This window comes from Nuphar pumila, chromosome 10, assembly GCF_984573655.1.
Source record: "Nuphar pumila chromosome 10, dmNupPumi1.hap1.1, whole genome shotgun sequence".
NCBI classification, from domain to species: Eukaryota; Viridiplantae; Streptophyta; class Magnoliopsida; order Nymphaeales; family Nymphaeaceae; genus Nuphar; species Nuphar pumila.
This window is the reverse complement of record NC_143258.1, coordinates 88499-101706: the sequence shown is the minus strand read 5'-3', so window position 1 is coordinate 101706 and position 13208 is coordinate 88499. Positions and strand designations below refer to the sequence as shown.

The 13208-nt window shown below is 37.5% G+C and overlaps 1 protein-coding gene across 5 annotated transcripts in view; it reads right to left on the bottom strand.

Annotated features, from left to right (window-relative positions):
- LOC149823128 (pre-mRNA-processing protein 40A-like) overlaps nt 1–12911 on the bottom strand; it is a 42891-nt gene extending 29980 nt beyond the window's left edge. For 2 of the 5 annotated variants that reach the window (XM_090018654.1, XM_090018656.1), the window contains exons 1-11: nt 12738–12911; nt 12510–12575; nt 10985–11063; nt 10827–10895; nt 10398–10736; nt 10080–10277; nt 9851–9927; nt 9413–9482; nt 1029–1081; nt 869–926; nt 42–430 (exon numbers count right to left, since the gene is read on the bottom strand). In XM_090018654.1, coding sequence (XP_089874780.1) covers nt 42–430; nt 869–926; nt 1029–1081; nt 9413–9482; nt 9851–9927; nt 10080–10277; nt 10398–10736; nt 10827–10895; nt 10985–11017 — 1286 coding nt within the window. In that variant the 5' untranslated portion in view covers nt 11018–11063; nt 12510–12575; nt 12738–12911. Of the gene's footprint in view, nt 1–41; nt 431–868; nt 927–1028; nt 1082–9412; nt 9483–9850; nt 9928–10079; nt 10278–10397; nt 10737–10826; nt 10896–10984; nt 11064–11529; nt 11588–12509; nt 12576–12737 lie in introns of those variants that run through there. The other 3 variants (XM_090018655.1, XM_090018657.1, XM_090018658.1) reach the window with 3 other exon arrangements.
- Nucleotides 12912–13208: the final 297 nt, after the last annotated feature.

Here is a 13208-nt window from a genome sequence, read left to right as displayed (position 1 = left end):
AACATAACATTGAGAAAAGACAAAGCTAATAGTACACATACGATGATACTGCAGAAGATATGTCCATGGAAGCTGCAGTTCCAGTGGTAGCAGAAACATGGGTGACAGCAAAAACTGAAGAACTGAAATTTGGTAATCCAGGAGAAGTTGAAACCCCTACAGAAGCAGATACCAGAGCAGGAGATACTGCAGGCATTGATGGTGAATTGGATGAGAGTACTGAGAGGTTACTAATCGTTGGCATAACTAGGACAGGACTTGATGCAACTCCAAATGTTGCAACGATGGAGGATGGTGCAGCAGAACTAACAACATTAGTTGGCATCTCCGTGGTAGAAACAACAGGCGTAACCGGAGCAAATGAACTCACAGTTGGTGTCTCTGGATTCAAAGCCTGAGAAGTTACCTTATCAGCCTGTTCACGTGCAAACTGGCAGGAAATAAAAGATATTAGCATAATCAGATATCAACTAGAGCTATTAACAAATCATCCAGAAAGAAAGAATAATCAATATTTCTGCAAGCACAGGCCCGGCGCAAACGCACAAACGCAAATGGATGGATGAACCCACACCCACCCACCCTTCCCCTTTAAAAACACCACACACGCAAACGCACAGCCTGTTCATGTGCAAACTGGGAGGAAATAAAAGAGTTAACCATAATCAGATATCTACTAGAGCTATTAACAAGCCATCCAGAAAGAAAGAATAATCAAGAATTCTGCAAGAATGTGCCTGGCACACACGCACAAACGCAAATGGATGGATGAACCCACACCCACCCACCCCCTCTCAAACCACAACACATGCATGCATGCGCACACACACACACAAATCAGCTCCAGGAGAAAGTGCCATGTAATAACCTTGAGTTCATCTGGTATTGTCCATTTAGATTGTTTGGTGACCTTGTTATAATAGTACCTGAAAATTTTGCCATCGAATAACAATAGTGAAAATGAAAAACAACCATAAAACAGACGACGGAAGGAACCACAAGTCCAAAATAGCCAAGTAATCACTCACTTCCTTCCTTCTGGAGTAGTAAATTCTTTCCAGACAGTTGATGCATCAGCCCTCTGCAATATAAAGCAAAATCAATGAATTTGACAAGAAATAAACAAGAAAATGAAAAGACAAGGCAGCAACAGGATAGATCTAAGAAAATATGTTTCTGTAATTAACACCCAAAAAAATGAACTTGACTAGAATCAAAATAATTGCAATAAATTTATAGCAAAAGCAACAGATATGATAAGAAAGCAGCAAGAAAATAGAAAGACAAGGATAGCAGGAAAATATATTAAGACATAAAGAAGCAACATTAGCATTCCAACCCCTAACCATTCCAGTAGCTTCAAACCATTGATGTCACATCATCATGTAATGAATCTAGTGTTTTATCCAGTCAACACTAAACTTGCTGGCACTAGATCAGGACAGCTACAATAGTTGTCAAAGCATCAATGGCTTCTGTCATGGGGAATACCCAGAGATGACACACAATGTTTGCAAAAGCTACTGAACTTGCCAGTATAAAAGATAAAGAACATCTCCCGTGTAATAAAACATTCTTCCAAATAAAGACTCCGACTTAGTAGAAGAGCAACAACAGAACCCACAAGAGAACTCAATGCATTCACACACTGCTCAAGTTGCAGCATACTAAGAAACAATTTAAAAAAAAAAACAACAACTACACCTTCATCCCAAAACAATTGGGGTCGGCGATATGAACCAACAAAGAAAATCATTCTGGGTCTTCCACATGAATCCTTCTCCTCCAATCATTTCTATCCAATGTCATTGATGCTAGTTTATTTCCATATACAATTAAATGTTTAAATCCCATATGTAACATCTTTGCACACTCGAAACCACCAGAGGACTAGTATCAAATTTGCTGGGATCCATCCAGTTGCAAAGTAGCATAACAGACATTAATCATGTTATGCTATTGTAGGCATCAAATAATGGAAAGAACTATCAAAGACAAACTACATACTTGAAACTGGTTTTCTTCAGCAATATCATCTGTTATACAACATGATATTAGTTGAACGGCAGATCATAAAATGATAATAAGGAACACCCAAGCAACTCATTGTGGAGGAAACAGAATGAATAAACTCAAGTTCTCGAGCCAGATTTCCAAATGAGTTAAAGTAACTAAAAAAATAACAGCGTGTGCTGGTGCGAACAATTGAAAACAGGACATTTTGTGCCTATGCCTACAAGCAAAAAACAATACAGATCTAACAAATAGCTCCCAATAATCTGAGTGCACCTCTTTATGGCAGCTCAATACACCTGTTCATATCCGAGAGCAGAAAAAATAGGTTTCATATCCAATGACATTATAATATAAGAAAGAAAACCACGTGTATTCATGGGTTTCAAAAGAAACAAAATGATCCTAAACAGCTTATTTATTGTTAGGTTCATTCAATCTAGGCCCCTTTTGTAGAAAACTTGTTCTAGAGTTATTTTATTCTACACCAGTTACCGGAAACTTCTTAGATAGGTGTGAAGCCCACTTCTCGAAAACTCACTTTGGAAGCGCGATACTTCTCACTTCCAAAACTTGACGAGAATCTCGATTCTCTCACGTTTCTCCTATGCTTTCCACATGCTTCATCTATTTCTCTTACGTGTTTTCTCACTTACTTTTCATGTTTTTTATGTGTTTTCTCTTACACTTCACACTCACTTCCATGTGCTTTCTCTAAATTGAGTCATCTTTTTTAGATTTTGTTAAAAAAATTAATTCTTACACTAAAAAATTATGAAATTTAAGAATAGTCACTTTTATTTTAGTTTTTATTTGCATTCCATTTCGATTCTCATTCAATTCTTATATTGTTTTTTTTAATTTCTCGCTTCCCCGCTTCATATACATTTTAAAATGCATCGCTTCTCGCTTCCGCTTCCCGTATCATTTTCCACTTCCTAGTCTGGCAACCTTGGTCTACACTTTCCAAGCATTTTAGCCCCTCATTTTATCTTCTTCTTTCTCAGCCATAAATTAATAGTTTGAAATTTTTCACAGTTAGTTCATAACAATTACAAGCCAATAGTTTTAAATTTTTCACAGGCAGTCCATAACAATTACAAGACACTATCAAGATCTAAAAATGATGACTGCCAGTTTAGAGAAAGCAAATGAAAATGAGAGAGAAGCGTGAGAAGTAGTCTAAGAGAAGATAATAATAAGAAGAAATGAAGTGTGTGGAAAACATAAAAGAAGCGTGGGAGAATCGAGATTCTCATCAAGTTTCAGAAGCCAGGAGTATTGCGCTTCCGAAGCGAGTTTCTGGGAAGCAGGCTTTACACCTATCTAAGAAGCTTCCGGTAACTCTGGTCAAGAATATATAACCTAAATTAAGACCATGAGCCTAGAATCAAGCATTCAGAACAGCAACAACAAAACAAACAAGTCTAAGTAATCAACTCAGGGTCATGTAGACTTAGACATCAGGATATCTATGCAATATCACTCACAAAGACACTAAACAGCTGCTTTAATATTTCCTAAACATGCGTGATGCAAACTAAGATGGCCCCACATGTGCAACACCATTGAAAATTTGTGTTACAAAAATACGGGAATATAGGGGGGCATTTGACTGTTTGTCCGGGTTTGGACAGAACACCCTGTCCAGGACAGACAACACAGCATTCTTGTTCAGGACACAATGTCCAGGACATGAGCTTTTTATTTTTTTTAAAACCTGTCCCTGTCCTGTGGGATGCACAGACGCACAGAACAGCACATCCGCTGTTTGACGGGGGCATAGTCCCGTTGACGAGCAGGATGCACATTCAAACACACCCTAGATGTACATGATTCAAGGACAGGACATAAGTTCGCACGAATATTTAAAAGATACAGAAACATTTGTATAGATATTATAATAATAATAACAATAATAAAGTAATAATATATAAACTATTTTGTATTTTGCACAGAAGCTTTTGTGTTTCATATTATACTTTATGAAAGCATTTTTGTGCTACTATAATTTAATTAACATAAAGTATCTCATATTACACATCTATTAGTGCATTTTTTTTAATATTTGTTAAATGAGATGACAATGCGCAATGATCTCTCTCTCTAAAATGAAGTATGTCTGTCTTCATACATGCATGCATCTAAGCTTATGTGCAAGGATGTCTATACGTATGCATATATCTCTTTGCCTATGTCACCCGGACATGCCATTTTGACATGAGCGAAAACGCTAGTCTTTATTTTAATAATTTTTATTACTTTTCAAATTTATTTTCATAGAAAAGCTATTTTAATGTTAAAATATTCAAAATAGCTTTTTATTTAAAAATAGGTTTTCTAAGTACTGGCTATACAAGAAAAGCCATCATGACAAATGTCATTCAATGTTATGAAGGGCTGAGAAAACCATCACTCCTTTATTTCTGGTACTTGCAGGGAGCAGAACCATCATGACAAATGCCTCTGTGAAACACAAGGTATGAACATAATGACAGAAAAATGGTACTATGGACAATATATTAAACTCAAAATAAATCAAAATTCTAGTAGTTTCTAATGCTCAAAGAGGTACAGATTCATGCAGAAATGACACAGATGAGTTGCTGATGTTCAAATAAAAAGTGCACCATGCATATCTGATAACAAGAAAAAAACAAGACTTAGATTACAGCTGATGGACTAGGGGTGGTAGGACACTTATTTACAGGTTTCCTAGTGGATCCTAGATGTAAGTTTAGGGTATGTTTGACGGCACGTCCCGCGCTTCGCACAGGACAAAAAACACAAAAAGTACACATTTTTTAACAAACGTGTGATGCGGCGGACGCGGGGAAGGTCCAATATTTACTGTTATTTATGTTCTACATACCCCCCTGTTACGAAAATAACAGGACACGAGGAACGATTAAAAAAAGCATTGACGGGCACGAGGAACCATTAAAAAAAAGCATCGACAAGCGGCGGAGGGGGAGGGGTCCGTGAACTATTTCCCATTTCTTGGGTGATCTTTTGACGCGGGGATCGGAAGGATGTGTGGAGGGACGATCATCTCCGACTTCATTCAGACCAACCAGGGAAGCAGGAGGCTCACGGCGGACTAGGTGCTGAATGGAGTCCCTAGTTACTATTTTGAAGCCCATCAAGACGCCGGTGATGTCGCCGACAACGATTTTGGGGGTGATTTTTTATCATTCCTTTTATGGGTAATGTTGCTATTCGGAAAAGAGACAGAAAGTTTAAGGGAAAAGGTGATTTGCAATTTTCTTTTGATACAATTACCGGAAAAGGGGAAAAAATTTTTTTTATGGAAAGCTTTTTTGCGTTAAGTTTTTGTTTTTTCATTGTTTTGTGCTTTTGGTTCTTTCATACTTCTCCTTTGTTGTCAAGCTTAGTATTTGGAAAACAAGAGAGAAAACAGGAGAATGTGATTTCTTTGGGCCTTTGCATGGATACCCACAAAAAAAGAAGAATTGAAACTCTTTTTGTTAATTTTTTATCATTTTTTAGAGTTTCGTTTTTTTAATTTACGGGGATGTATTGTATAGTTTTTTTTGTGATTAATGTTGTTAGTGAAATAAAACAGATGAAATGTATGAAAGTTGGTGTCTTTGGGTGTTTGCATTGTTACGCACGGGGAAAGAAGGAAAAGGAAAAGTTTAGTTTTTTATTAAAATTTGTCTGTTTTGATGTCTGTTTTTTCTTTGTGATTCATAATGAAGAGGAAAAAATCTGGTGAGTTGCTTAATTGGAGTTAGATAAATCCAACAAACAATTTTGAGACTCTCACTCTCCGGCGTATAGTGACAGAAAAAATAGGACGAAATGCTTGCCTGGTTTGCCTAAAACTCAAAAGAAAAATAGTAGCAGTTTTCTTTTTTTCCTTTTTGAAATCTTAGAATTTTTCTCTTTTTAAAACATGTAAAATGGTGGATGGATCGGGTCATACGATCCAAAACAAAGTAATTTGACCCATTATCCATGACTGTTCAAGTTGTCCACACATCAACATCAAACATCGGACAGTTGGAACAGAGCATCTAAGTACGGTCCAAACAAACGTTGGACTTGGAACAGTTGTTACGGAACAAACAGAACCAATGTTTTGTTACGTATTTTTTGTTCACAGTTGTTACGGAACAAACAGAACCAATGTTTTGTTCCGTATTTTTTGTTCATTTTGTCCAACCCTGGACAAGCCATCAAACGTACCCTTAGGGGGCCAAGAGATCCTGATCCAACTACCAGGTAGCACCTTGGATCTGATTCGTCAGAATAATGAGGTGTCGAGCTCCTACTAGCCAATAAATTGCTTAATGGCTAAGAAATGGATTTAAAGAAAGCCAGAGGAGTTTGATTTAGGGTTTTAGAAAGTCTAATCACGAAAATCCATGGTTTAGGCAAGTTGGTTTGGGTTAAGACACATTTTCCATGGTGAAACAACCCCAATATGGTAGTTTTGGAAAAATTTCTTGGTTTTATCAGAACTCTTTGAATATAACTCATTTTAAAAGGAAATTTATTTATCTTTTGAAAGATTGTAAAGTTATATTCAACTTTTATTTTATGCTTAAGACCTAAAAACGTAATTTGATAGGTCAATAAAAGTAACTCAGCAAGTTACCTTGGTGATCGTTAATATAACAAGAGTATAATTATTTACTTCTAAACAAGGATTGAAAAGGGAAGTATGCACAAGGGTATGCAGTTTCTACTTCGCGATAGATGAGCAATGACACACTTCCTCATCATAATAGCCATGGGTACAGCACATTAAATGTGCACCAGAAACATGCTGTGCAGCAAGTGATTGTGACTTAATTCAGTTCAGAATGAAGGCTTGGTTATACGCACTGAGAGTTAGAACTTGGAACTTCAAGTCTCTCATGTCCACCTTTGATGCAAATTCACACTGTTCTAGAAGAAAAAGAGATCTTTCAACAGAGAAAATAGGTCAAATGGCATCACTCACCCAACTGGCTGCAGTGTGAGCACGTATTAGACTATCAGACGAACCAGCTCAGTTGATACTTGAGTGTCTAAAAGAACATTTCTATAAGAGGTTGATATTCTTGACTTTGAGTAGTGGGTAACTACAATATGGGAAGAAAAAAGAGTCCATGTGATAGAGAAGCATATGTTAAGATGGTTGTACTGAGCAACAAAAAGAGAAATGACACAATAACAATATTGGTCAGGATGGTTAAAAAGACACAAGTAGAAGGCATTTGGAAAATAGGAAAACCAATAAAGGCTTGGACAGATGGAAGGCGTTAAAGACTATAGGGAAACTAAGGTTGTAACTCTAAATAGGAAGAGACGAAGGACAAGGACTTGCAAAGCAGAACTCAAGTAGTTGCAGCAAAGCTTGATGGATGGTGGTCGGTAAATGCTTGAGCTGCTTCCTATGGTCCGGTTCACGTTGTCCTAATTGAGAACCAGACCCCAGGCAAAAACAAAGGTTTGTATCATTCATAATGACATTTTAGAGGTAGTAGTAATGCCAATGTAGAGAAGGAAAGCTCCTTTTATAAGAACACGGCTTGTCCTAATTGTGAACCAGAAGATAGGCTAAACAAAAACATGTCTCATGCAGAGTGACATTTTAAAGTTAGTGGAAATGCCAACATAGAGAAGGGAAGGATTCTTCACCTTCAACACAAGGAGTTTTCTTTTTCAAGGTGAGCAGAATCATATTACAGGTCAAAGCTGGATGTGGTGCGCTAGATACCGCACAGAATAAATTTTTCATCTGGGCTGCAAACTAACCTTTCTCTACAATTTGAAGGTTAGACAACATCAAATTTACAAATTTGATGGAAATGAAATGCGCAATGTAAAACAAGTCATCAATTCAGAAGCAGCTATAAATGGAAAGATAGAAGTGTCTCTCTTGATGCATATGCTCATGAATTGTCCATGACTCCATGACATCCAAAGATTGTAGAAAGATATATTAGTCTTCCAGATAGCATATAACATGTAAGCTTAGTGCATGATTCCCTTATAATATTTTTACCCATATGCTTGCAGATATTTAGAATCAAAATCAATAAGGAAAAAGAAAAAAACAAACAAAACCGACATGGTTCCAAACAAGAAATAATCTGCATTCCACCAGAAGTCGACTTTAAAACATAAGGTGCTGAATTGCCAAAATTGGCCTTGCAATAAGGTGACAGAATCATATGAAACTAATTTGCCCAATATGGGTTGCCGGTGGTTAAAATAAAGTGCAAATAAACTTTGGCATTTAAACTCAAAATACATGATTTTTTATGCCAAAATTAGATTGGATACTATGAAACCAGGCAGGTGAGCTAAGCAATATCAGCCAAAAGTATTAATATCTAAACACAACAGTGAAAACATACACCAAGCAAAATAAGACAAGTGTACAATTTGACCAATAGTACAACCACATATCTTCCCTCACACAGCAAAAAGCAGGTGGCTAGGAAACCATTCAGTAGAACTGCCAGCAAATCTAATATAACTCACGAATCCAGTAGCGTACAAGCAGGTTGTTGCAAGATGAAAAACAAACTCATGCCAATTCATACCTCTCATTGAAGTAGTAAATCGTGCACCTGGAAATCCTTTTTGAAGCCATCAAAATCAAGCAGATCATATTGGATAAACTCAGTGTGAAAGAAAGCTATGAGAGTAACATCTAAAATAGAAAGCTTAAAGCCTCACTGAGCAATGCAAGAGGCATATGATAATAGAAACGAATCATGAAAAATGCAAAATTCGAGGAGAAAAATACAGAATGTTATAATATCCAGCATAACATGAACATAATAACAAGAAAAAATAGCATCATCATACTAAAACTCTACAGTGAGCAAAAAAAATGCACCCACTTCAAAGCTCCACACATGCATGTGCTAGCAATATCATATACATCAGTTCACAACACTAGTTCTTGACTGATTCAGATCTAGCTATTGCTCGTCAAATATTTAAGATGAATTCAGACCGAAAAAGGGTAAAAATGTTAGAACATATAACAGACAAAAACACAACATAAGAACTTTTTTTGAAGAGAGCCACCAATTTGTATATTGCCCCTTCAAGTTAAAAGAAAAGGTGAATAGCAATGAGTGCCTGCCTTGAGAAAAGAGAAGTCCTTCCTTCATAAGCAAGCATATAGAGCAGTTGTATTTTCCTCCTGACTTTCCAAAAGATATCTACAAACCAGTGGCAGGACATGCAAAGAAACAGAGAGTCCGCATAAAACAATTTTGTGATTTTAAGTACAGACATCAATTGTAAAGAACATCAAAAGGTAACCAAATTCCACAGCCTTAAAACCAAATTCATCCGGTGATAATACAACCAATAAAGGAGAATTTTCCCAGAGTAACATAACGCGTAAACTTTTCTGATTACTCACCTCAATAGGGGTCATCAACTCTAAAGGTTTCTCCCAACTGGACTGCTTAGTCTTTTTATTGTAATAATACCTATGCACCATGAGACAAATATGAGATCCCAAAGAATGAATTAAATAGTAAACCACCTTCTAAAACTCAGACAGGAAGCAAACAGTTGGATATGGGTCCAGTCATGCTTGAACCACACTACTGGAATTTTTTTTTTAAATCAGGTTCTTATGGTAATTCATATCTCATATAATAATCAAGGATCTGGATTTACTTCCAGATTTGATGACAATAAATAAATTTGTTCACATATATGTGCTTCTCGGACCCAAATCCAACGACATTGGCCATTTATGTACCAAAATCTGACCCAGATTTTATATCTACCACCAGTTGATGGCTGAACCAGAAACAAGCAACTGCAAGTAGCATAATGTAAGCAAAAATACCTCTTTCCATCAGCAGAAGTGTGCTCTTGCCAATCTGAGGAAGACTGAATATTAGAATTAGCTTGAGCAGTTGCTGCCTGAATTCCAAATGAGAGAAAATTAGAATCACTTAGGTCAGCAAAACAAAAGCAGCAATTAGAGAAGTTTGCAATTGAAAAAAATCAAGAGAGAAATTTTCTAAAGAACAATGGCATTAACTAAAAGAGAAAATGTTGCATTCATATGTTACCGTAACAGTGGAAGATGCTACAGCCTGCTGGCCAGCTTGCAGTGATGGTGCAACAAGTGGCCCACTCTGGACCCCTGATGGCAACCATGGTTGTCCTCCTGATATAGGTGGTGTATGTATTTGTGAAACAGGCTGCTGATATTGGGACGGCATATTAATATTGCTTTGAGGCTGGCTAATAGAAGATGATGTTGCAAACTGCAAATACAATTTGCCATATATAAACAATCCTGTTACCATGAATCCTTCTAATGGTCGTAGGAATGAGGAGGGAAAAGGAAACTAAAAAACACTAAGAAACAGCAAGCCATGTCTCACAGTATAAGATGAAGATAACGGCACTCCAGGGCCTCCAAAACTGGCAGGATGAGTACTCATAGCCTGAGGAGTTTGCTGAGGCAGAGACAATCCAGCTGCAACAGGCATACTGTGTGAAGCATAGGGCCCTGGAACTCCTTGTGAAGAAGGTGCAACATGGCCTGGTTGGCCCGGCCTAGGAAGGAACTGCTGCATTGATTGTGCATACTGGTTTTGCTGTGTTTGTACAGGAGAAGGCACCATACTGTTGGGTGCTGGAATTCCTTGACCTACAGGTCTAAACTGCTGAGGTGCTGATGGAATGAACTGTTGAGTTTGTGAGGAAATGACTGGCCTAAACTGCAAAATATCATTCATGTCAAATAACGACATTGACTAGGGAAAGGCTGAATAGTGTGCGTACAAAACAATTCTGATCAAAATTATTACTTGCAAGGACATTGGTGAACCAAAATTCTGAGGTGGACCTGTTGATCCCACCATGGAAGGCCTAGGTGGCTTTCACAAACACAAATAAACATGATAAGCACCACAACCTTGTCAAGATGATAATACCAAGTCACAAGAATGGTGCGAGTTTAATATACCTGTGACGCAGATAATTGTGGGTTATGGGCCATTTCCTCAACAATATAAGCAATGAAATTTATCCCTAATGCAATCCCACTGGTTATCAGATCCACAGAAAGTGAGTTCAGTCAAAACTCGGTGAATGTATGTATATGCATGTGTATATGTATGTAGATACAAATAAATATGTAAATACAAGTATAAAAGAGGGAATCATGATTTATAATTAATTAATTAAAAGAAATTTTAATATTTCCTAGAAATTCAGGAAAGCACATTAAATAAATACTACACTTATAGCATCAAACAAATATCAAATATCTCTGTTTAAACCATTTTAGGCAGTCGTGGTTGCAATTCTTAGAACCACTCTAATAGATTTATATGTTAATTTGAGTTACTCGAAAAGAAACTGGGTGCCAACTTCCAAAAGAGCTTTAATTAACAAATTTAGACGACTCATATGAGACTTGATGGATCCATGAGATTTCATTGTCAGATCTGAAACCAGACACCTCAATCACAAATTTCAGGGGAAAAAATAATAAACAAAGGGCTTCACCAGCATCATATGATGAATTCAGCAAGAGCAGTTGAAAATTCATTGAAAGCAAGAGCACCTGCAAGATAATACACTAAAAAAAATCAGAGATATCCTATATCTCTCAGTATCCCGTTTGTAATGGTTACGATTGCAACTGCTAATAACAGCAATACTATGTCTGAAAGGTTACACGAATTCATGACTCAAAGAGAACCACAAATCGAAGGATTGAACACAAATGACCCATAAGACAATGGAGACTATGAGATTTCATTATCACCCACAAATATCAATTAGGTCTCTCTTTGACCGCTTTAAAAAAAAATAATTGTCGAATAATTGGATAAGCTCAGAATAGAAAGGTTTAGACCTCAGTCAACTGAATCTTGACAGAGTTTAAGGGTTAAACTCATGGTTTGTTTTCTCGGAACTCGGTATCAGATCGCTCGATTGCAAAACAGTGAGTCGGACAAATCGACTAGGTGATCGGACGAGTCAAGGTTTTTTTATTAAAAAAATATAACAAATTTATTAACTTTCAAAGTCACTAACACTATACGATTGAAACATTCTGAAACAACAAATTCTAAACGAACAAGTAAAGGGAAAAAAGAAAGAAAAAACAGCCAGCTGATTTCTCAGAATTTCAACCATTAAGCAGAACGATGAAACAACAGAATATGGTAACAATAAAAACAATCTAAGCGATTACAATTCGCGGAGGGCCGCAAAACGGCGGAAACGCTACACGATTACTACATGTAGACACTAAACGGATTTTCTGAAGGTATAAAAAAATGCATAGGCAAAAGGCGAGAAGCAAACTGCTTTCAAAGTAAAGCCAAATGCTAATTACCCAAATTACAAAAGCAGCGGCAGAACTGCCTCCAAATGAAGGAACAAAAAAACTAAGAGAAGGAAAGAGTTCATCATCATCGCAAAAGTAGCATAAGGAGAATGAGAAAAACAGCAAGCAACAAAGAAAGGGAAGAACGTACTGAGAAGGATCGATTGGGCAAGGAACCCTGCGATCTTCCGTCTTAGGGTTGTTATTCCGGCAAAATCTGAGAAAAAAAACAAATCATTGGGTAAATAATAAAAGGAAGAGATTTCTTCCCACAATGAGAGAGTCAGAAAGAAAGCAAGCCGCCAGGCTGCAGCTGCGAGCCTGGGGCCTGCTGGTTCATGGCTGAGAGCCTGAGAGAGAGAGAGAGAGAGAGACGGACCACAGTCGCCGTGATTGTCTGTCGCCAACGCCGGAGGAGAGGTCGTGATTCGCAGCGGCCGAGAGGCGAGATTTGAGATTTTTTTTCTTGGTTACTGGGCATATACCCGCTCCCTGGAACCGGACTCGACGGCTTAGGGTTTCAAATTGACAAAACAAAACAAAAAATGAAAATCGCTTTTGGTTTCAACTTGACGGATACGTATCGATACCGATAGTCGGCGATTTCCCGAGTTGATACGGACTAATCGACCGAGACACATATGAATCGGCCGAGTCAGCCAAAATTTAAGGTTAAATAGGGCGAGTTTGGGTGTATGCCGATTCACCTGGTATTTGAATCGGGTGTGTCCGAATCCTAGTTGACTCGTCCGAGTCACGAGTTGACTCGTCCGAGTCACGAGTTGACTCGCCGAGAAATCCAACCATTGTTAAACTTCAAACCTTTTCATTTTCTTAGTCTCAAGTAAAC